Source organism: Phaseolus vulgaris, chromosome 4, assembly GCF_000499845.2.
Source record: "Phaseolus vulgaris cultivar G19833 chromosome 4, P. vulgaris v2.0, whole genome shotgun sequence".
NCBI lineage: Eukaryota > Viridiplantae > Streptophyta > Magnoliopsida > Fabales > Fabaceae > Phaseolus > Phaseolus vulgaris.
In genome coordinates this window covers 9,180,700-9,205,948 of record NC_023756.2, presented here as the reverse complement: position 1 = coordinate 9,205,948, position 25,249 = coordinate 9,180,700, and the positions used below count along the sequence as shown (strand labels likewise).

Below are 25,249 nucleotides of genomic sequence, written 5' to 3'. Positions count from 1 at the left end.
TTTTTTTTTTTTTTTTACTAAATCAGTTCTTTGAAGAAATATCTATATTCATCTTTATGATTTTGATAACAAAATGAAAAAACCAATTTGGTCGTACAAAAAAAGTTTTAGTCACGTCAAAAATATTTTGATAGCCTAGTTAAGTTACTAATTTACGATAGAGGTGTTCACAACCAAGTAGATCGAAAAAACGAAAACTAATTCAAATACTGGATAATTGAAACAAAATTGAACACTTTTTAATAATTTTTTAATACAAAAATTAAAATAATCGATCATCGAAAAACATCAAATATTTTTTAACCATTTTTTCTTTTTCTTTTAAGAATCGAATGATTTAGTACAACCCAAATTAAACTGAACTACAATATACTTTTTAATATATTATTATTTATTATTATTATTATTGTAATAAATTAGAAATTTCAACATATATCTCTTTACAGAGTTGTTTGGTTTGTTTCACATATTTAATTTGCAAGTTTCTTTGATTTCTCTTTACCATTTAAAATTTTATTATATAATTAGTTTTGTTTAATTTTCCAATTATATTGATTATTATATTTTATATAATTTTAAAACTTGTTCCACCACTGACCCAATATCAATATAATGTTGAGTCTTATTATTTATTGGACTTAAAATTAATCCTTATGATATGATAAGAAAAATTCTTAACAAGATATTTTTCTTTTTTAAAGAGAATGAAAGAAAATGTTACAATCAAACTTTGAGGGATGATGTTATATAGATATTTGTGAGTTGATTATTGTTTTTAAATACTTTATAATGAACTGATCAAATTTACGATATTGACATGTTATATTTTTATGTTTTTAAGTTAATATTATATTCCTCTGTATTTTTTATGTAGATTACAAGAATATAAAAATATATAATTTTGATTTTTAATATATTTATCAAATTTTAAATAATATTTTTTATTATTGTGTCTTAGTTTCAAAGATATAAAAAGGTAAATCTTTAATACAAAAATTAAAATTAAAATTTAAAAGACGGCAAAAGGGTATCAAAATCATACCGTACAAATTAGTTTGTTTATTCTTTTAATTTTCTTTTCTTTTAAACGAGACCTGATCAAATCATATATATTTTTGACAAATTCTTTCCTCACCTTACCGATTGTCCACATGATTCATTTCCGAAATTTTTTTAAATTATAGTTCATTTCGAATTTGAAAATTAAAAAAATACCTTTTAAAAAATTAAATATAGAGAATATTATTATGTTTTAAGAATGAAATTTTAAAATAAAAATCTCCTAATTTTAAAGTAAATTCAGAATGTAAAGTTTACTTTCCAATCTTTTTTCTTTCAAAAAAACAATTTAAAAATATATTCTGAAAAAAAAATAGAATTAAATAATTCAGATTCAGAAACATGTTTCTTGAAAAGGATTCGAAAATAATTTTATTCTACATTTTTCTTTCATTTTAGTTATTTTTCATGTAAATTGAGTGTATGTTCATATTTAATTAGGTGCACGATGTAACTATCACAAAATATCTTTTATAATGTTTTCATCGGTTGACTTCGCACGGATTGAATGGATAAGCTTCTCTTTCGCTTTGTCTTCAGTTGTTGCTTTGAGATGTCACTTTGTTGGAACAAAGGGGATCACACTCTGACGATCAAGTCAATGAGAGCATTCAATATATCAAATCAGTCTCAGTCTTAAGTATTTAGAAACAACGTACCTTTTACTTGGGGTCTGAAGTCCTTTTTATAGATATCCCTTCAACAATTTTTCCAATCTCAATAGAGAAATGGAAGAATATAACGTCACAGTAAAAAAAACATATTGCTTACATGCACCTTTATTCTCAAGTGCTTAACAACAATAAAACATTATGTTTATGCACCTTTATTCTTGGATGCTAACTACTTTATTCTCAACAACTTTTATTGATATTTAATTAGCGTATGTATTATAATCAATCAAAATATTGATTCTATTTTAATTATCCTTTTCGAGCGGTTTACCAGCATCTAGACCAAGCTCATGGCCCACCCTTGGGCTAAAAAACCGAGCCGGCCTAAACGCTTGGACTGAGGTCCCAAGAACTCCTGGCCAATACAAAAGCCCCCCAGGCTCGAGCCAAGCTTGGGCATGAGTGCTTGGGACCTCGATCCAAGCGTTTAAGTCAGCTCGATTTTTGGGCCAGTATGGGCCCAAAGGGTTGACCATGAGCTTGGCCCAGATGCGGGTAGACAACTCTAAAAGGATAATTAAAATAGAAGAAATATTCTAGTTGATTATAATACATACACTAATTAAATACCAATAAAAGTTGTTGAAAATAAAGTAGTTAACATCCGAGAATAGAGGTGCATGTAAACAAAATGTTTTATTGTTGTTATGCACCTAAAAATAAAGGTGCACGTGCACGCACGTAAGCAATATGTATTTCTGTTATGATTATGTGTTTTCTATTGAGGTTATATTCTCCCTGTTGAAATCTTGCTCTGTTGAGATTGGAGAAAACGGTTGAAGGAATAACTATAAAAGGGGCTTGAGACTCCAAGTAAAAGGTACATTGTTTCTGAATACTTAAGACTTAGAAGACTGAGTCTGATTTGATATCTTGAATGCTCTCACTGATTTGATTGTCGAAGTATGATCAACAGGCAGAGTCGCATTTGTCTCAGTGAAGCGACACCCCAAAACAACAACTGGAGACAAAGCATAAGAGGAACTTGTTCATTCAGTCCGTCAAAGATCAACCTACGAGAACAATTATATTAATTTATTTTTAATAAAAAAAAAGGGAATCAAACAATATCACAAACATTCGTGATTAACGTAACAAGAGGAAATACCCTATTGCTAGAAAATTGTTGAATGCTAATGTAATCATAAAAGGTTAAAATGATTTTGCAAACCTTAGAGCAATTTTTTTTAATAAACTTTTATCATTTAAATATATTTTAACTCTCTATGAACTGATTTTAATTGTTACAAACTTCTTAAATTTGAATTAATTGATTTCAATTATTATAAACGGAATGAATTTTAATATATAAATTATTTTTCCTTAATTGTAATCTTTTCATAATTTGAAAATTATTTCTTTATCTTAACATTCATTTTAAATACACATAAATAACATTTATTTTAAAAAATTTAAATAATTTTACAGACATTATACACTAACCATAGATGTTATTTTAGAATAGTCATTTAATGTCCCATTCAACCTACAAAATTATAGATTAAAAGATGGATGTCATTTAATTTCCCATTCAACCTACAAACATTTAATTTCTGATGTCATTTTATTTCAAAAAGAATTATTTTTTAAATAAAAAATCATTCAATTTATAATATCTAAAATTATTCACATCGTTGGAAACTTGAATTTTCTGATAATGCAACATTAATTCAGATATACATTCATGCTAGAAGTTTCCTAATCAATTTAATAATGAGTAGGGCCAAATAATTTAATAAGAGTTGTTGAAACAGATCACATGATTCCAACAACAACAAAGCTGCAATAAAGACTACAATAAAATTGTTGGAAAGGATATTAATGTTAATATTCTTCATATGTAATCTTTATATAGATGTTAACATTATATCAAGGTGTTTGTACTTAAATGTTGGTATAAGTGGTTTGAGTATTATTTTCGTATTTATTTTTCTTGTTTTATTCATGGTACACTTAATGTTTGTTTTTTTAAATGTTTTATTGAATTTATAATAGCACTCTTTCATTTTTATTATACATGACATGATAAAGGACCAATAGAAATTTTGTACTTTTATAATTTCTTTATGAAATCTTTATAGGACCTTTTAATTGTTTTATATAATTTTTTGAACTTTTTTTTCCCTGCACTCTCATAATTATTAACTTCACCCGATAACTTTTAAAATGTCCAATTCTATCTTTGTTATTTTATTTGAAATCTATTTCCTTCTTTGTTGAGAGGTTTTTTTTTTATGTTGTCGGTTTTCTCCATTTGAAGTTGTGTAGTCTAGGATATGTGGGAAAGGTATGGTTGGATATTATTAGAGTTTTGTTTCGTTGTAATGGTTAAACCAATATTTTCTCAATAATTGATTATGAAATAGATACTTCTAGACAACATATTTTGAGAAATATTTATCAAAAAAATTTTTTTTTTCATATTGCCATTTTTGGAAGGTTATTTTTTACCCAGAGAAAGCACTCTGGACAGTAATGTTAATGTTATGGAATGATTAATTTAGAAACATTTTGGAACATCCTTTTTGAAATACATGGTTTGTATATAATTCCAGAAAATGTACTCCAAAAAAAAAACTTTTTAGGTTATGGAACACTTAATCCAGAATGTGAAAATATATATGATTAATTATTCTGGAGTACTTTACCTTTCAAATTATGTGTTTCAAAACTTAAAAGAATTTGTTCATTTTTATTTTTTTACACTTAAATTTTATTGTATTTTATTTGTTATGGAGGAAGACTTTTACACAGGCTATCAAATGAATTTGACATGTTTTCGATGTTCATATGGACTATATTTTGTCTTTTGATGTAATGTATAATGAATGTATGTCATAAGATTACATTGACATGTTCATAATAAAAGAGGTAAATTTAACTATCATATAATTATTTTGATACAACAAAAAGATTTGTAAGGAGCATAATGTTGTACTATGTTGTTGTGGATATTCGGTACATAAGATGATTGTTGTTATGAGCCAGAAAGGTTGCTTTTAATTTTGAATATTTTATTTTAATATTAAGATCAAATACATCAAATGGACAACAAGGAAGGAAAACCTACACATTGTTAGGCTGAGAGAGGAGGTAAATACACATGATACATAAAAGAATTAGAAAGTAACTTCTAGTGGAAATAGGAAACATGAGTATCGTTTTATACTGCAAGGGAAACCAATGGAAGATGGTAAAAGATTGATTGTGAAATTATTGTGTCTCTCGTAACCACGACTTGGTATATATGTTGGTAGTTCATCTATATGTTGTTAGATTAACACATAATAAAAAGCCAATGCTTATTGATATGACAAATAGTTTAGTGAAACCTATAAATATTATGTTAACAATTAAGAAGCATAATGAAAAGAATGTGACAATAATAAAAGAAGTGTATAATGTGAGGTATGTCTATTGTAGATTGGATTGAGGTCATAGAACTAAAACGCAACAATTGATGATACTACTTTGGTAAGATATGTATATTTATTGGTGTAGGTTCAGTGAGGGTGCAATGTGGTGACAAATATATTTTAAGTGAAACTACTAAATTCCTTTAACATCATACTCGTTTTTTTATCCCTTAAGTAATCAATTGTTATTTTTCCTCTTAGAACCCAACCACTATCTAATATGAGACATCATCGTATTATTTGCATCAGACACGTCTATGGAAATCATTTTGTGTAGGTGTAATTACGATAGTTATACCATTATTTAGGTTATGTTATGTTAGTATAATGTATATAAATTATGTTTAGTATTAATTATTGTAGGTAATGTTGCAAGAAGGTTGTCAGATTCTACCAATGAATATGTTGTGGTCTACACATTGTTATCCAACTACTCAATCTTGGTCATCATTTTACACTAGTTATATGCAAGTATTTATACAGGTAATGACCATTAAATGACATTTGCAACTCAAATTTTATTTACATATATTTTAATTATTAACATTTTATTATTATCATTATTGTGACATATAGTTAATCTTTAATCATTGTAACTATCAATTTAGTCATCAATTATGTAGTTAGAAGGAACAAACGACATAAACATTTATAAATATTATGAAGTGCATAAAATCATATTTCATAGACATGTTAATAAAATAAATGACAAATAAACATATAATAAACGACATGTCCACCAAATCATACTACATAAAAATATTATCTACGTTCATGTTGTGACCTTCTAACGTACACAACCCTTTCTTCTATAACTCATCATGTTGACATGAGAGTTGTGTGTGTTCCATCCCACACAAGATAAATTTACGTTAGACTTGGTAACTTCTATCGCAAATTTATGTCATACTTGGTAATATTTTTCGCAAATTTACATTGGTAGTGCATTGTCCAACATAAATTTTGAACATCTTTTTAAACTTAATTCATTAGTTTTGGCTTAAAACTAAACCCTGACAAATGTTTTGAGAAACACAAATCCACATATAGATATAATATAAGCTAAACTTTTCAACTAAAAGTTTAATAAAAAAAAATGGGTCTAATCTAATCTAGAAATGAGCTCAACAATAAAATAAATTTAACTACATTATTTATGTTAGAGAAGAAAGGTTGTTCATTGTTCTCTTATTTTTTGGATGTTATCCTAGGACAATGGAGATTGATCATTGAAGACCTAAAACATTTTACTTGTGTTATTATGCAAAAGTCACAAAAGTAAAATTTATTTTAACAAATGTTGAAATGTGCTACCCTGTCCAAGAGTCACTAATACCCTTCCAAATGATGGATCTCATCCAATACATGATGTAGTAGCCACATTCGAACAAATCAACTCTCCTATTACACTAAAATGAGAAACAAGTGAAAAAATATATATTTTCATGCAACTTTTAAATAAAATGGTTATTCTATGAATTAAAAGTTGTCTAACCTTAGGGTATATGAATTGTAGTGACCTAATTATGCTCCTTCCACTTAAAATGTTTTTGTCTGTGACAAACTCTAATGAAGAATGTTAAATTCACCCTTGTAATAAGCTCACCATTTCTTGGCCGGTATTTTCTTTGAAGCAACAAAACCGCACTACTTTAATCCCTAAGTATAATACAAGTAACTTCCAATGAGACCTACATTGAATGACAACCAATTAGTTATATAATTATCATAATTTTAAAAAATACAAGTTAGAAAATTAACTCTTTAATGTATGGAGCCAAGTAAATATGTACGTGAGAGTCACTCTTCCATATTTGACACTATTATTGAATTTGGACCTTTTCATTTCTAGATTTATGGATGGAATGAGGTTAAACAAATCCATATATTTTTTATTTTCCCTTTCTCCGCACTTATTTTTCCATGTAGCACATATGTTGTTCAAACTCCCTATTCATTATGGCCAAACCAAGTTGATTCCTCATGCAAGGTTATCTAGAACAATAAGTCACTGTTATGGCTTATTTCTGTATTATGAAGGAACAGTTCACCATAGTCTCAGCTTCGCACTCTGCAACCTTTGAATCCACTGGCTAGTTGAATAAGGTTCAGATACATGAAATTTCCTTTCGGCCTCATTCATGTTCTATGGACAATCAATGGTCGTTCCTCACCATTTAGCCTTAAGCACACTACCAAACCTAATGAATTTAAATCTCAAATAAAAACATGCATTCATAAACAACAATAAATCCAAAAATATCACAATGTTATTCAATCTCAACAAGGTAAATTTAACAACACATAATAAGCTCTTACAATAATAGTTCAATATGAGGAGCTAAGATATAACAAACATGGATCTCTGAGTGTTGTAGGCCAACTAAGGCTTCAAGATTCCTCCCTCAAGAGATTTGTCTTCACTTCCTTTGAGGTTTGGCCCAATAGCCTAACTGATTCTAAAAATTAGTCTCTTTGAGCATAAACAATCAAAACCTCTTTATCTATACCTTTTTATGGTCTCACTTGATCCTATAATTCTCTCTGCCTTTTGATTTCTCTTTAGGCTTCTTATCTTTCTACTTGATTTCTCGAGACTTCTCGATGGTTTGGAATGTTGCCCCAAGGTCCCTATTTATAGAATTTTTTAGTGGGATTCATGGGATCTAACATTCACTTAGCGCATGCCAATCTGCTCAACGCAGGTCAATCCGCTCAGTAGATTGACTTTCTTCATTTTTAAGAAATCTTTGGGCTTCTTGGGATCTCCAAAGTTAGAGATTTCCCAAGGATTTTCTCTAAGCTAGCTAAGCCCAACACTGACCTTTCTTAACCATGAAGTAAATTTGATTTTGCTCAAGCTTCAAGCGAAATCCCTTTGTTTCCAAACTTGGTGTAGGTTGGCTCAAGCCCTTTTTGAGAAAAAATTGGTTTTCTTCATGATTAAGAATGTTTTGTCCACAACCCTTCTAATTTTTCTTAGCCCTTCTATCTCTAGAACTTTTTGATTGTTCTGACCCAACCCGCTCAACGTATGTAGAATTAGTCATTTCTTTAGAGATTTATGCTCTACAATAATGAGATCATGACTTGGCAAAATAGAAGAAAACATTCCAATAATTTTTTGCATGTTGGAGAGAATATTTCACTATAAGAAAATCATTAAATAGAAACTAATTTTAGAGAACAAAATAATTAGTTATTATTTGACTAAATTAAGACCATTTTATAAACTAGATAAATTTTTGGTTTCTAAAGTAGTTTCTATTATTAATAAAAATTTATAAAATAGTTTCTAAATTGATATCTAACCCTTAACTACCAATGTTTTAGCTACTCACTATTTTATATTCTAAATTAGTCTCTATTAGTCTTTTAGAGAAAAATTTAGAATCTAAAATATCAGTAACTAAAACCTAGGTAGCTAATTTAGATACCAATTTTGAAACTATTTTATAAATTTTTATGAATAATACAAACCACTTTAGATACGAATAAGTTTTTAGTTTCTAAATTAGTATATAATTTAGTTAATATAGTGACTAATTATTTTTTTTGTTTCTAAATTTGGTTGCTATTTAATGATTTTCTTGTAGTGTTCCCCATGCATGGAACAACTCCCTATTCAACTTGACATCTCAGCTAGGCAGATGATTGTTGTTACTTGAATGGCATCACATGAAAAAAATATTATTAAAAAAAGAAAAAAAATACAAAAAAATATGGGGGGACTAGACAAAACACATATGTTAACAAAAATGATACATAGGTAGACTATACATATTCATGAAAAATTCTAAGAACATACTAGATGGAAGCCTATTATACCAATGAAATTATTCCCAATGAATAAATCCTAAATTAGCTAACTTATCAGCACACGCATTCCCTTCACAAAAAATATGAGCAATCCTAAACCTAATTTTCCCATAGCAATTAAGACAAGTATTCCATCTCTTATGAAGCATCCACAGAACATTAGTCCTAACAGTAAACGCAGCACAAACCAAGGCATAATCACATTCAAGCCATACATTAGTAAGCCTCATCTTCTAAGCTTCCTCCATATCATGTATAACTCCATAAAACTCAGCAACCATAGCAGTCTGAACTTCAAGAAACGCAGAGAAAACACCAATAAACTCCCTCATACTTCCACGAAAAATACCTCCATAAGTAGCAAGACCAGGATAGCGCCTAGCAGCCCCATCAGTGTTAATTTTAACCCAGCCTGGTGAAGGGAACTCCCATCTAACAGGAAGAGGATGGAGAACTTTACCAGTACGAGTATTAATACCAAAAAAACATAATCACGTTGAAATCCAACATATCATCATTCTTCATTAAAGCTTTAAACGAATTTCCCACTAGACAAGTTAAATTTTTAAATATCGAAATAGCCCTACAAACATCAATTTTATCCTAAAATCTAGCATAATTTCTCATACGTCATATCATCCAAATAGAAAAAATTATCACAACAAGCTTAATCAATTTAACCAAAGGACTATCATCACTCATAATAAAAGAAAGAAGATCATCCTTATTAAAGAAATGAGAAGTAAGAAAAATATGTTGAACCCAACTCCAAATATGCAAAACATTAGAACATTCAAAAAATAAATGTTGAATAGATTCCTCTTGCTTTTCACAAAGCGTACATATAAAACATATATGCAAACCTTTATTCTGAATATGTTGATCTGTAGGAAGCCGCCCATGAAAAACTTTCCAGAGTACTAGAGTTTTGGAAGGCAGAATAGATGAAGACCAAATAAATTTACCCCAACCACAGGGAACTCCTGGTTCCAAGAAAAAAGTCCTAGCCGATTTAAGAGTGAAACGACCAGACTCATCTAGAATCCAATTAGGAATATCTTGTTCCTCCCTAATCATGATATGATTAAAAAAATGAGGCATTTATTGTAAAGACAAGGGAATATTCCAATCACAACCTTTCCAAAATTGAGAGACTTAGTGAACTAGTTCAATATAGGTGAATGTACTCATTTCAAAGGTAAGAAAAATGTCATTGCAATTACTAAAAAATTATTACTTATTTGACACGACACTAAACTCAACCATGCTTCATTAATTTTATAAATTCATGGATGATTCTAAACTATTAGTGAAAAATAAGAGTTGGGTAGAAGGATTAATTTGCGCATCTTACTTGCATAAAGAGACAACTTACTTTTATTCTCACTATTTCAAAAACTTCATGTTGTCTCCACAAAATCGTAGAAATGAAATACCTATTGAAAGTGAAAGGTGTCCTTCATTCTTATACATCTTTAACCAACTTAGTTGTCGCGTAGGGAAGAAGTTAAATCATTGGTTAACTTATAAAAAGTGGAACTTTGCCTGTGTCCATGTGTTGATCAATTGCATCGAAGTTAAATCATACCTTGAGTGAGTAGTTAAATTGTTGATTTCATTACATATGATATTTATACGTAAAAAAATATTATCTTCATTTAAATGATAAATATTCATAGTTCATCCTTGCAATCTCAAAAAATAAATGAAAATCAAATGTGTCAACTCATATACATGTATATTTCTCCAATGGTTCGAAATGGTTCAAGGATCAATTATGTATCTTTAAAAAAATGTTGTATTCTTTTTTAATAAAATAAAACTATTAATGTTTGTTACATTTGTAGGTTAACAATGAGTCTTTAAGTGTGCGAAACACACACTTACTAGAATTATCCCATACACACATATTTTGTCAATGTCTATAAATTTCACACTCGTGCTTGGAGCAAGGGAAAAAATGATAAACAATGGTGTTTATGTAAGATGACTTACAAAAGGAGGTGAAGATGATTTCTTTGGGATCATTCAACACATATGAGTTAGAGAATAATATTTCAAACTCTCCTAAAAGAGTGGTTGTATTTTACTGTGATTGGTTTGATCCATCATGTAGAGGTACAATAGTGGATCCTAAATATGGAATGGTGGGCATTTGCATGGATAAAAGGTTTTTTTTTATCAGCAATTAATTAATAAAATTAAGATGGGACACTTTAGGGGTGTCCAACCCTTATACAAGAAACTTCAAGTTTAAGCATTCAACAAATAAAACATAGTGAGGTGACCTACCACTTATCTCAACAATCTTAAACTAGCTACAATATGATTGTATATTGGGATTTTCCAACATAATCAAACTCTGTTAGCCACACTTCTAATTCACCTCCTTGATCCCAATCTTGGATCTTTACCAACTTGTACCCCCAACCCAACACTTCTAATCCACCTGATGTTTGACATAAAAGATCTTTGGTTCCTTTGTTATCAAGCTACTAGCAAGAAGAATAGAGACTTCCTCCCACCCTATTGCATCTATTTAGGCTCATCACAGTTGTATTGGCATAGCTATATTCGGTCCCTGCAGCCAAGCCATTTCCATTTCCTTTTGACTACCTTTACTCAGCTCCCACCTGCATTAAGAACAAAGCAGGACTATGTGCAGCAACACTGTATTGGCATAGCTATATTCGGTCCCTGCTGCCAAGCCATTTCCATTTCCATTTCCATTTGACTACCTTTACTCACCTCCCACTTGTATTAAGAACAAAGTCGGACTATGTGCAGCAACACTGTAACAAAGTTATTTTGTGCTCCCAGTTTGTACCAGAAAACCAAAAATATCACACCTGCATTAAGAAAACAGTAGGACTATGTGCAGCAATACACTGTAACAGGGTTATTTTGTGCTCCCAGTTTGTACCAAGAAACCAGAAATCAAATAATAGATTTAAACCCATGCACATAGTTGCTAGTTTACATAGAAACATAGTTGCTACACCCATCATGCTTCCTAGCAGCTCTTCCACATGTTCCCTGTATATACCCACCTAAACTTCTTAGTTTCTTATAGTAAAGATGGATCTGCATCGAACCAACCAAAAACCAGTGCCTCTCACTGTTATACATCCTCAGTTTATGAGCAACCCTGCCTCCACAAGTAGATTCCATAGCTTCCCATCAACACCCACTTAGACACCTGCATACTCTAATTCATAGATGTTCCATTTTGCACCAGAATAGACTCAGCGGATACAAAGAAGACACTGATTAGGATTCAGATGCCAATCAAAGAAAGAGTACAAAAAAGAGCCTTCCATATGTTTCAACCATAGCCAAGAAAGAAGTTGGATCGCTTGAAAGATTTCCTCGGAATCAGGGACCCCTTGTCTAAAAATCACATTATTCCTGTGCTCCCATATACAACGTACAATCGCCGCCCACACACCCTTCCATACCTGATTTTCTTTCTCGGACATATGAACTAAATGAAAGTTCACAAAATGACTACATATATCCTTATTTTGTGCTCCCAAAATACCTATCCATTTGTAGCAAAGCATCCAAACACGATGTGCATAAACACAGTCCAAGAACAGATGTTGGGTGGTTTCTTCTGACTTGTTACAGAGTATGCATAAAGATGGATTCACTACAACTCCTCATGTCACAAGATTCTGATTTGTTGGTATTCTGTCCAAAAGGATTCTCCAGGCAGTGATCAAAACTTTTGGTAAAGCTTTGGTCTTCCATAGTAGACTAAATACACCACTACTTGGTCTGGTGCCTTGATTGGCCAAAAGAGTATATGCTGATTTTACAGAAAAAAATCCCCTTGGAATCCCCTCTCCATGTAATATGATCCTTGGAATCCTTGTACAAAACTTCCCTTAACAATATTGATAATAGTTCTTCCTCCAAGACCGCCTCCCATTGAAACCTCTCCCTCCTCCATTTTAAATTCCATTGCCACTCATAACCATCCCAAAAACCAGTTTCTCCCACCGTCATCCCTTGATTTAGAGATAGAGAAAATAATTTAGGATACAATCCCTTGAGATTATTGTTGTCAATCCAAGGATCCTCCCAACATCTAACAGAGTCCCCAAATCTGACTTTCCAAACTAAAGCTTTTTGAAACCAACCTTCACCCTCGCCCTCCCTACATATATTGACTAGATCTCTCCACCACCAAGGTTGGCAATTCAACCGGACATTACTATTGCCAGGTACCACTATATATTTAGACTCCAGAATATCTTTCCATTTTCTGTTATCATCGCTCATCATCCTCAATTTCCATTTCGCCTATAAAGCATAGTTAAATTTCTTGATGTCTTTGATTCCTAAGCCGCCTTCTTCATTAGATTTGCAGATATTCTCCCAACTTACCCAAGGTATAGACCTCTTATCTCTGCCCCAAGCCCACAATAATCTCCTTTGTATATACTTGATTTTGTTACAAACCAAGACCGGAGCTTTAAAGAAAGACAAGTAGAAAAGAGGAATGGATTTAAAAACTGATTTGATTAAGCAAATTCTTCCTGCCATAGAAAAGAATCTTCCTTTCCATGTGTTAAGTCAAGCATTGATTTTATTGACGACAGGCTCCCAGAACTGTACCTTCCTTGGATTACCTCATATTTCTAACCCCAGATACTTGAAAGGAATCCACATGGTATTGCAACTTAAAGTCTTCGCATAGGTTCCCAGAGTGTTCCTATCAACATTTATACCTGCCAGCTTCGATTTGTGAAAAATTATTTTCAAGCCAGAAACTAGTTCAAAGCATCTTAGGATCGTTTTAATAGTGAATATATTGGAAAAGGAGTCTTCACACATGAAAAGGGTGTCGTCTGCGAATTGTAACATACAACACTTTATTTGCTTCCTCCCCACCTTCACACCTGTGACCATATTCTGCTTAGACGCTTGTCTCACTAGCCCGGCCAAACCTTCAGCTACCACCAGAAACAAAAACGGAGCCAAAGGATCATCTTGTCGCAGCCCTCTTGATGGTTTAAATTCCCATGTTGGGATTCCATTAATTAACACTGAAATAGAAGCTGATTTCAAGCACCCTCTAACCCACTTTATCCATTTGCAATGGAAACCCAACCTATGCAGCATATCAAGTAAGAAATTCTATCTTATCGAATCATATGCCTTCTCGTAGTCCACCTTAAAGCAAAGTTCACTTCTCTAATTCCTCCTAACCTCCTCAACCACCTCATTTTCCATGAGTACACTATCTAACATACCTTTGTTCCTCAAAAAAGCTGATTGGTGTTCGTCAATAACCAAAGAAAGAACTTCCTTCATGCGACCCGCTAACACCTTAGTAACAATCTTATAAAAAAATGTTATTAGGGAAATGGGCCTGAACTGATCGAGAGTTAGAGGGTCATTCACTTTAGATACCAAGGCTATGAAAGAGGCGTTACACCCCTTGGGTATATTCCCCGTTTCCTAGAAAAGATATAGAGCTTCCATGATGTCAGATTTAAGAAAATCCCAACAATTCTTGATAAAAGTGAAATTAAACCCATCAGGTCCTGGACTCTTTGATCCTTCACACTGCCAAAGAGCCTCTTTCACTTCTTCCTCTGTGAAATTTGTAAGCATTTTTATACTGATTTCTAATGGAAGAGATTTAAACTCCACAGAGCCTAGATTTACTCCATATTCTTGTGTAGCCGTGAACCTTTTTTCTAACAAAGACTTAGCTTCCCTATGTACTCCTTCCGGTTCCTCACACCATTGACCCCCAACCTCCACACCTTTGACTTCATTTTTAAGTCTTCTCCATCTGATAGTCGAATGATAGAATTTGGAATTCATGTCCCCAGACTTGAACCAATTTGCTCTTGCTTTTTGCCTGGAAAGTGAATCCAGCTTATTATCCACCATCCTCAATTGTCTAAGTAATTCCATTCTTCTCAGCCGACCATTCTCCAAAAGTTCTTCATTATCGTCCTTAACATCAAGGTCCTCAATTTCGTTCAAGATTCGCTTTTGATTTGACTGCAAACACCCAAATACATTCTTGTTCCAATCTTTAAGGTCTACCTTCAAAAGTTTGAGTTTATCTTTGAAGCTAGATATATTGTTTCCCTGAACAATGTAAGTACCCCATTTCTCCTTCACATACTCCTTGAACCCTGGCTCCATGAAACACGCATCTATAGAACGAAAGGGTTTAGGGCACCAATCTTTGGCCCAAGACTTAGCCGCAATAGCACAATGGTCTGACACTATTCTTGGTTGCACATATTGCTTGTAAGATGGCCAGGTAAGGAGCCATTCTTCAAAAACAAGGAATATATCCAACCTACTTTTAGTTGTACCGTTTGATTTGAACCAAGTATATTTTTTTCCTACACTTGGGATGTCCACCATACAATTTGTATCAATAAAACAATTAAAGCCACTCATTTCCTTCTTCTAGCTGGAACTTCCTCTGATTCATTTTCTTTCATCTTACCTTCTTACGGCATTAAAGTCACCGCAAAAACATCCTATCATGTCTTGATAAGTCCTCTTGAAGGACGTTAGAGCTTCCCACAAAGTAACTTTATCCTTGTAGTTACACGCTGCATAAACATTAACCACGATACACATACAACTTGTTTTGATATGCTGACCTACTACTGCAATGAAGTCGATTCCTATAACATGTGAGTCATATATTAATTTATCTTTGTGCCACATAGATAACGTACTCCCTGCCCCATTGTCTCCTTCATTATGCACCCCCACCAATATTATTGTCCCCCCAAAGCGAAAAACATCTATTATTTGAGATAGACGAAGTTTTTGTCTCCTGCAAACAAACAAATTTCGCACCCTCCTTGGCTACAATATGTTTCAAGTAATTTGCTTTAGTTTCCCCCCCACCCCCACCCCTAATATTTCGATTGACTATGATCATTAAACAGCACGACAAGAGCCCTCCTTAGACAGTTTTTTAACTTCCTTGTCCCTTGCCTCCATACACCCCAATTCTACTACTACATCGACCTCCTCCCTTGAACATCTCAAACCTAACTGTTTACCCGCATCCCAAATGCGATCAGATTCAGCCACATTATCCTCGAGTCTTAACCGGTTATTACATAGTACAATATCATATTCAGACTCAGCAAAAAAGCAACGGCTTAACCTGGATGAGGAATTGATTGATTCTGTAATGAATGGGCCACAATCCTCCCTTGGACCTCCATCGCAGACGAGATTGCTTCGTGCCCTGCTCCCACATATCGCGCAGCCTTAGAACATTCTCTGGTGATGTGAATTCATCCTCTACATTTGCGCCAACTTTGCCATTGACCGAATCTCTCATCTGCGATATCGAGCTACCCACGTTGCTCGTTTCATCATGAATACAATTGTGGTTGGACGTAGGATAAGGCGGTGATCCTCCTGCATCCTCGTCACTTCGAATAAAACCTCCTGGTTGAGAATTAACAAATTTAATCTCCGCATTCACCCCTCCAGAGAAATTAACGAATGCCTTTGTTGCCGACTTCGTGCTTCCTGCGATCGGTAACGTCGATTATCTTAGCCCAGTCCCTGCACATACTTCTTCCGTACCGACCCTAACTCCCTGGTTCAGTAGGCCCATTAGCCCAATATTTTGATCTTAGGCTTTAGGAATCTGGGCCACGCTTATTTTAGGTATAACTAAAGGAGGGTTATTACCCTGGACACAATGCGCTAGGTTAGCCAAAGAATTTTGGATGAGATTGCAAATTGCGTTGACCTTCTCTGACACGGATAAAGCTGCCCCAGCATTATAATTCCCCTGCTCACGCATTACTTTGACTCTACCTTTCAAACTGAGAAAGTTCCTTCATTTTTTTCGATTTTGTCTCTAGTGAAAACCAGGTTTCTCTTTCCTCCTTAGCCTCCTCATCTCGCTGGGAAGTAACGACGGCGTTAACATCCCCCTCGTCAAACACTTTTTCGAAAAAAATGGTCTCCTCAATAAAGGTATCCATTGATGATATGCTATCTGAGGAAGCATAATTATGAACATGACAATTGCACTCTCCTCCCCCTTGACTGGGTTCCTCCTCAACAATACTAATGTTATAAATATGACCATTAATTCGATATCCTTTTGAAACTCCTACTTTACACGATTTCAACACCTGTATTTGGATACGTGCATACTCAAGGTTCTCCCACTGCTCAGTAGCTTCTTCAATGGTTATCAGCTCTGCCACTTCTCCAACCACCTTAGACAGACAATCCTTATTCCACATAATAATGGGTAAACCGAAGCATCTAGCCCATACAATCTTGTGACCTGCAACATATGATTCAGACTAGGGTTCTAAATCCTCAAACACGCTGGTAAACCAGATATTGTTTAACTTAATGATATCATCCATCCGTTCTCCTTCCTTCAGAGTTAAAAGGACAAGATTATCACCCATATATCTCACCTTAATCATAGGCATCCCTCCTTTTATAAATTCTTCACGTAAGGACTCAAAGTTCAAATCTGGTATCATCCAACCTACTGCACTATTAGACGTCCAAGGTAGAACTTTTGATGTAGTCTCATGATTGGGCCTTGCCACTGGTCATGTGAAGTTTTCCTAACAACATCAGCATGTGAATGTTTCATGTTAAGGTCCCTTCGGATACCCTTCCCTTTTATTTCTCTCCATACCTCCTTGCTCTTCGACTGCCCCTGTGCACGGTAATGTTGATTCTTACCCTTACCATCCGTGTATAGCGCCGCACCTTGTTGAGTATTCCCATTTCTACTATATTTTGGTAGGTTAAAAAAAAGTTTCATATTGCCAATATATATCTGATCCAGCTCCTTCTCCAATCTGAGCTCAATTGGCACAGTAAAGAATCTCACAAACCCAAATCTTCTTCCCCACCTGTTTCGACATCCAGAAATGAACACTTTCACCCTAGCTTATCTTTGAAAGATTTTCAGCATATCGTATTCCCATGAGAACTTGGAAAGTTTGAAAAGAAATAGGTAGTATAGGATTTTGAGGGCGAATGCTTTATGTGTGATACAAATTTCCTCCTCTGCTCCTCCCACCATCCTCCTCTGCTCCTCATCCGTTTGATAGCACATGGATAAAAGGTATATTTACCTTTTGACTCATTTATCCTTGCAAAATAATGTACAAAAAGTATATTATGTGTCATGTCTCATATCAAGAAAGGATAAACAAGGTTGGTGTGTTGCAATCAAAACGAAGTTGAGAGGTTTCATAGAAGCGCCCATGGTGTTAAGATGGTGTTCCTTACCAATAGACGAAATATCACATGTAAATGAAGTAACTGAAGTTGAGGGTATTTTGGAATTTCAACATTCACATTGTTGAAGAATGCATCTAGAGAGAAAGAGGAGTTTAAAGATAATAATAATGTAGAAGATGACAATAAAAAAGAAGATTGTAATTCAAAATATTACATTAATAATTTTGAAGTGGATACTAAAAGGAAGAAACTTGAAGAAAATGATTCCTCAAAAGACAATTAAAAAGGGATTTGATAGGAATTTGATGATAATAATTAAAGTACGTAATTTTCATTAAGATTATCCAAATTGGATAAATGTTCTTCAATTGTTGATTATCCAAATTTCACATACATAATCAAAATCCTTTTACTTAATCATTACAACACGAATAAACAAATAAATTAAAATTTAAATATGAACAAGAATATAGGGGTAGTGCATGGATGCATATGTTCCATATTTGATTTTATGCCTTAATCTGTCTTGCTGCTTCTACTATCATCTCAAGAGAGTTTTCCAAAGAGGACTTAAATAATTGCTTGTCGATGAAGTCTTTCTCTACTCCAAATGCAATTCTTATCTTTCCCATGTAACTCATGATTGTCATGGTGAGACTCTGCAATAGTCAAATGTTTTCTTTTAAAAAAGTAAACAAATACGATAGAATGATAGCAACTAGCACGATTAAAAAAAGTGTTAAAAATTTCATGTATTGATAGTTAAATTTTTTTATGATATCAATAATAAATGACAGTGAAAAAATCACTTTCAATGTATATTATTAGTTAAATTAGATTTTATTTATTTATTTAATCCGTTTTCTCGTAACATAAATCGATAAAAGTTTTAAAAAAAAAAATCTAACTAAACAACTTTTAAAGATTGTTCGGTTTTAATAAAATCTTTTTCATAAGTGGTTTAGTTTGGTTAATTAATTAAAAAAAAATTATAATATATATATATATATATATATTTATAAATTAATATATATATATATATATATATATATATATATTAACATAATGGAACGAAAACTTTAAATAATTCAAACTTAATTACTTTTAATAACAAAAATACTTAATTTAACTTCATTTACAAAAAAAAAATGTAAATTTTTAATTTTCAATTTTGATTCACTTTATTAGGAGAACTAGTTTTTCAATTAAACTAATTTTGTTAATTTTGATTTACTTTTTAACTATCCTGTTCTTCATTCTTGTCTGATTTCTTTTTGTTTTTTTTTAAAGTCCTCTTATTGATTGAAGAGGGTATGAATATGGATAATACTCAACACTCATACTTTATTGAATAATTTAAAGAAGTTATATTAATTTTTCTCTTTACAATTCTTTCTATTCTCCGTCAACTATTGTTCAAAATTTTCATAGTTGGCTTAAATCCCTAAATTACTTTTCCTTTTACTATAATCTTGATTATATCGTTTGTATAGTTTTGTTCAAATGTATTTCAGAAAACACAAATCTCAATTTTATTGAATCTAATAATTTCTAAGGTAAATATTTAATTATTTTAAGTCTATTTTGATTTTTTATTTTTTATTTAATTTTTTTCATGAAGATGTTTGACTCTCAATTCCAATTCCAATTGTTCAATCATGTACACCCTTAGTTTTGTTTAGCTGAAAGAAAATTCATACTCTCTTAACTCTTTCACTTCTTTAATATCAATAAAGTTTATTGATATCTTCAAGGTATTACACATTTTTCTTTGTCATTTTGTTCAAATGGTGTATTGCATTTCAAAAATTACAATCCTCAATTTTATCAAATCAAATCATTTTTACTTTTCTATAGTTATTTTATTTTTATCCAATTGTTATTTGATATTTACACAATTATAATTTTTTTCTTGATATTTAACAGAAAAAAAAAATATATTATTTTGATATTAAATCTTTGATAATATCATATTTAATTTATTGTGATTTTTTGTAACAAAATTGTTGAAGTAATATTCAAAACAACAAGAATATGGATATGCATATATCAGTTATGCAACAGAGATGAAGATGACACAAAAATTTCATACTTATTATATATGGAGACGAACCAAAAGAAAAAAAAAATTTGAAATTTGAAAAGATAATGAAATCAAGAAATATAAAAAAAATATCTTAATAAATAGTTTTAAAAAAATTTACTTTGTAATAAATATATAAATGTAAATTAATTAAATATGTTTTTTTTTAATAATATTTTTTCATATAGTGAAAGATGATTGTTGATTCGTAAAAAATCAATCTAAATTCTAATTTAGATGTTAAGTTTCATAAAAATATCTAACATTAAATATTATATTAAAAGCAAGAATATATTATTGATGAAAAATCATTGATATTATACTAAACATTAAATGATGATTAAAAAGAGACAGAAATATTATTTGAGTAAGTGAATAAATTTGTCATATTTTTTAATTAATGTGTGGTGGCTAGGGCTATGTTATTGGTTGACATGCATTGATGATGCAACCTAACAAATCCCACCAAAATCACTCTACACGGCATTCATAATTGCAAAAAAAACTTTTAGATATGAGGCTGGTTAATGCAGAAAGCGAAGGTACCTGGCAACACCACGTGTTTTGGTGAAAAAGTAGGGTTTCTGTGGAAAAACTGCCATAGATATGAAGCACAGTACAATGCAAGAAAACAGACACATACCTCAGGTGAACCAGCCACCATGAAGTAAAATCCTTTGATTGGAATATTAGCCACAGCCATTTGCTCCACTGGTCCAATCATGTTTGAGATTGTTGTGCTTGAGTTTCTTAAGGTAGAGTACAAGTATTTAGCTGCAGCCTGAAAACACATGTTAAGAACAAATAAATATCATGATTGAAACCAGAGATTGATTAATTAAGCTGCACTAATTATCCCAAAGATTTAACTAAAATTTTCATTACTACAAATAGATGCAGTTTAAGTATTTTAAGTTTTAAACTACAAAATCTCGTAACTGAAATTTGTGAATGTTTATCATTAAATGAAAAAAATAAAAGCTAAAAGGATATGATTTGTAATAAATGTGAGTAAGCAAGAGAGTATTTTAAAAGGGTGTGTCAAAAAAAACTGTAACTAATATTGAAAACAAGTAAAGTTTTAATCTGATTCTGAAACAACAATGAGACCAAAAACAGACTAAAATGTATATGAAAAACAGAAGTGTGCTGTGATAGGTAGGTACCTCAGGTCCTCTGAGTTTTCTGAGCATATCCAGAAGCATGCCAGTGAGAGGAGTGGCCAAAGAATTTTTCTTTTTGATCATCTCTTTGTGTGCTTCCCAAATAAACTCAAGAGGGTTTGCATATTTGGAATCAGTGAGCTCTGGAATTGGAACATGCAAAAAGGCATATTGATTCCCCCATGCAGAACTGGTATTGGTCTTCTCCACCATCTCCTTGATAGACTTGTACCCTTCAATGTTTCTGGTGTTCAGCAACACCAGTGCTGTTGACTGTCCCTGGCTTGATTTCAGACTGATTTCTTGCATGTATAGCCGAATGCCAAAGAAAATTACCCCAGCAAGGACATCATTTATGCTCTTTCATCACCAAACCCAACAAAAATAGCTAACAATTAATATACTCTCATGTTTTAAACACTATTCATGTTTAAATGCTATAAAAAATAGAAATAATAGACTTGTTCAAGATAGTTAGGCATCAACTAAACTAATATCTTTATCTTATCTCCTGTTCGGTTTTTCTATTTCTTTGTAAAATTATATTTTAATTTTTCCATCTTAATTCTTTTGTTATATTAGCATTTAATACTTATAAGGACATGATCTGAGTAATGTCACATCAATATTATCATTAAATATTGAATATCAAATTAATAAAAAATCAGAAATTGACAATTAAATGAAACATAAATATAATTAAGTTGATTATAGTTCGAAAGAAAAATATATAATAAAATAACACTACAAGTAAATAAAAATCAATTTAAAATAATAATTAGTTAATATATTAACTAAATTAAATATTATTGTATATAAAAAAAATATTAATATTTAAATTAGTTTATATTATTGATAAAAAAATTCTATATTTAACTAGTTACTCATGTTTTAGTTATCAATTTTAGAATTGAGATAATTAATAGCTAATTAAATATTAATTTAAAAATTATTTATTTATAATAAAAATTAATTTAGATATTAATAATTATTTATTTTTTAAAATAATATCTAATTTAGTGAACATGATTATTTTTTATTTTTAAAATTTAATTTTTATTTAATGATTTTCTAATAATGTAAAGATGAATAAATAAAAAATGAAACAAAATATAGTCTTAAAGAAATTTAAAAGATAGTTTAAGTTGAAGAAAAATATGGAAGCAATAGTGAAACTTATCCTAAAAATTGTGTAATAATGAACATGATATATCAAAGTTTAGAGAGATTATAATATGAGAGAGATTTCACCAACCACTCCAAGTTTAGATTTGACTTCCTTGACGAGATCCAGGGAGAAAGAAACATCCGAGATGTTAATATGCCTCATCTTGGTGTCTTCAGAGCAAGATCTAATAGGTGTTTGATCATCTTCAACCAAGTTACTCTTCAGCAAACTCCATCCAAATTCCGAAATAGTGCGAAGGAAAATGGAGGGCAATCTCTTGAACACCACTTTGGTGTTCGAAATTGGTGATTTGGGTCTTTGGCTTGATGGGAGTGTGAAGGGGAGAGAGGCTTTGTCAGCTCTTTCCATGCATGAAAGAAGGGCACCCATGAGAGAGAAACCATCCCCTAGGGCATGGTGGAGTTTGAACACCAAGGTTCCCATGGCTTTGCTTGTAGGGTACTTTACAATGTGAAGTTCCCATAAGGGTCTATGTTGTGGCAGGTGTTCCACAGCTATTTTGGACATGTACTCATCAAGATACTCATCATATAAGAAGTTGGAAGACTCATTGCCACTTTGAAATTTAGGAACTTTTATATGATCCCCAAGCTTCACTTCAACTTTCTTCCACTTTTTATCTCCATTTTTGTCCTTAATCTATTGTTCAAAATCCACAGTCAGTTTTTTTTTGTCTTTGGAGGCAACAGTAGCAAAAGGGTACATGCATGCCTAATTAATGATCATGCATATGCATCTATACAGCTCAAACATTACATTTTATTTTAATTTGATTAAAAGTATTGGTAAAATAAAATAATGGATATACACTAAAAAAAATTATTAAATAGGAATCAATTTTAGAAACTAGAAATAATTAATTGCTATTAACAAAATTAGATACTATTTTAGAGACTAAAAAATTTATTAGTATCTAAATTAGTTTCTATTATCGATAAATAGTTTTTAAATTAGTATCTAATTAGATACCAAAATTTTATATACCAACTTTATAATCTTAATAATTAGTAGCTAAAACCTAAAATGTAAGTAATTAATTTATTTCAACAAGTGGCTACTAACCCTTTAATTATGTATTACTATTATAAAAATAACTTTTAACAATAGTTAAAAATAATATTTATAAATAATTTATAAATTATGGTAGATATAGCCATTAAAAATAGTCAGTTTTGATGACTATATCACTGTCATTAATAAGTGACGAATTAATGGCGGTTATAAACAACCCCATGAAGATTTAACCAATAGTGACAAAAAAAGTCATGTGTGTACATCAATGGTGATATTCATCTATTACTGTGATATTAGAGGCATGTTGGTTAAAGAATGGGCAAGAGAAGAAATGCGTAATAAGTTAGGAAGCTGTCTCCATAATATATGAGAGTAATTGAAGCTACTCATGCAGGCCAATTATGTAGATGCTATATATATGCATTAATGCATTAAAGGCTTTAAAGGAAGAATTTCTAAAGCCATTTTTAGAGTAATTGCAAACAAAAAGCATTTATCTGTAAAAACTAATAATTTTCTTATAAATTTAAATTAACATATATATTTCATAATTTATCAAAATTATTTCTATTACTCTTTCTTAATTTTTTTTTTTTTAATTTTCAGATAAACAAAATTGCAAAAAACACATTTTAGATCTTAAATTTAAACTTCAAAAAGACACTATTGGCAATGACAGAAACACATGTTATCATAAATGGAAGAAATTGTGAAGATGGTTACCATGATGGAGGAGAAACGTGAGTTGATGGGAAGGAAGAGATTCTGAAGAAGTGGCACAGTTTGAGAGTCATCAATGGGAATCTCAGTTTCCATGACAGCAAGAATGTATATACTGAGAGAAGAGCTTGTCAAGTATTGCCCTGTTGGACTCACTGGCTCCACAATCTCTCCCTCATCAAATGCTTCCATTTCTCTTCTTCACCTTCCAGAAAAAAAGCTTTGTTTTTGGAGGAGTAGTGGTGTGTGTTGGAAACAAGTTTTGTTGCTGAGATTCAGTTCATGAGTTGAGGGAAGATATATAAAAAGAGAAGAGAGAGAGAGGAGTGTGTTTGTTGTCCTCTTTAATGGTCACACAACCAGCACCCTCTACCCTGTGGCGGTTCCTTTATGTTTACTCAAATTATAGAATTTGTGGTAGCTTTAAGCATTCAATTCTTACTCTGTGAGACCATTTATTTGGAGAAAGCAAAATGTTGAGAGGGTGGCCAAGTATAAGATTAGAATAACAGTTGAAAATTTATTCTCCCACCTAAATCAAAAACCAACCTCTATTCAGTTAAGAGCATCAAACATGTGCATATATTTATAAGGTATACTCAAAGTAAAATTAAGTGTTATGGAACGTGATCTTCATTAATGATCTCATGGAATTTATTTGTTTTTGTTAACAATGTATGAGTCTCGCATGAACAAACTCTTTTTTGTCTTCTTTTTTTTATTTATGGAGAGATGTCTTTTCTTTGTATATACTTTTTTTTTACTTCTTTTGTTAAGGCGGGTGGTATGTTTATAAAGACACTCTAATACTCGAGTCAGTACTATGTATTGAGTATAATAAAGACACTTTAACACTCAAGTTAGTAGTATATATTGAG

At 31.5% G+C, this 25,249-nt stretch overlaps 1 protein-coding gene across 1 annotated transcript; it reads right to left on the bottom strand.

The window, feature by feature from the left end:
- Window positions 1–18,511: 18,511 nt before the first annotated feature.
- LOC137837198 (wax ester synthase/diacylglycerol acyltransferase 4-like) lies at window positions 18,512–24,867 on the bottom strand. The gene is made up of 5 exons (XM_068646127.1): window positions 24,375–24,867; window positions 22,704–23,276; window positions 21,452–21,808; window positions 20,929–21,066; window positions 18,512–18,861 (listed from the first exon to the last, which is right to left on the bottom strand). Exons 1-5 carry the CDS (start codon window positions 24,561–24,563, stop codon window positions 18,712–18,714), a joined length of 1,407 nt encoding a protein of 468 aa, XP_068502228.1. The 5' UTR covers window positions 24,564–24,867; the 3' UTR covers window positions 18,512–18,711.
- Window positions 24,868–25,249: the final 382 nt, after the last annotated feature.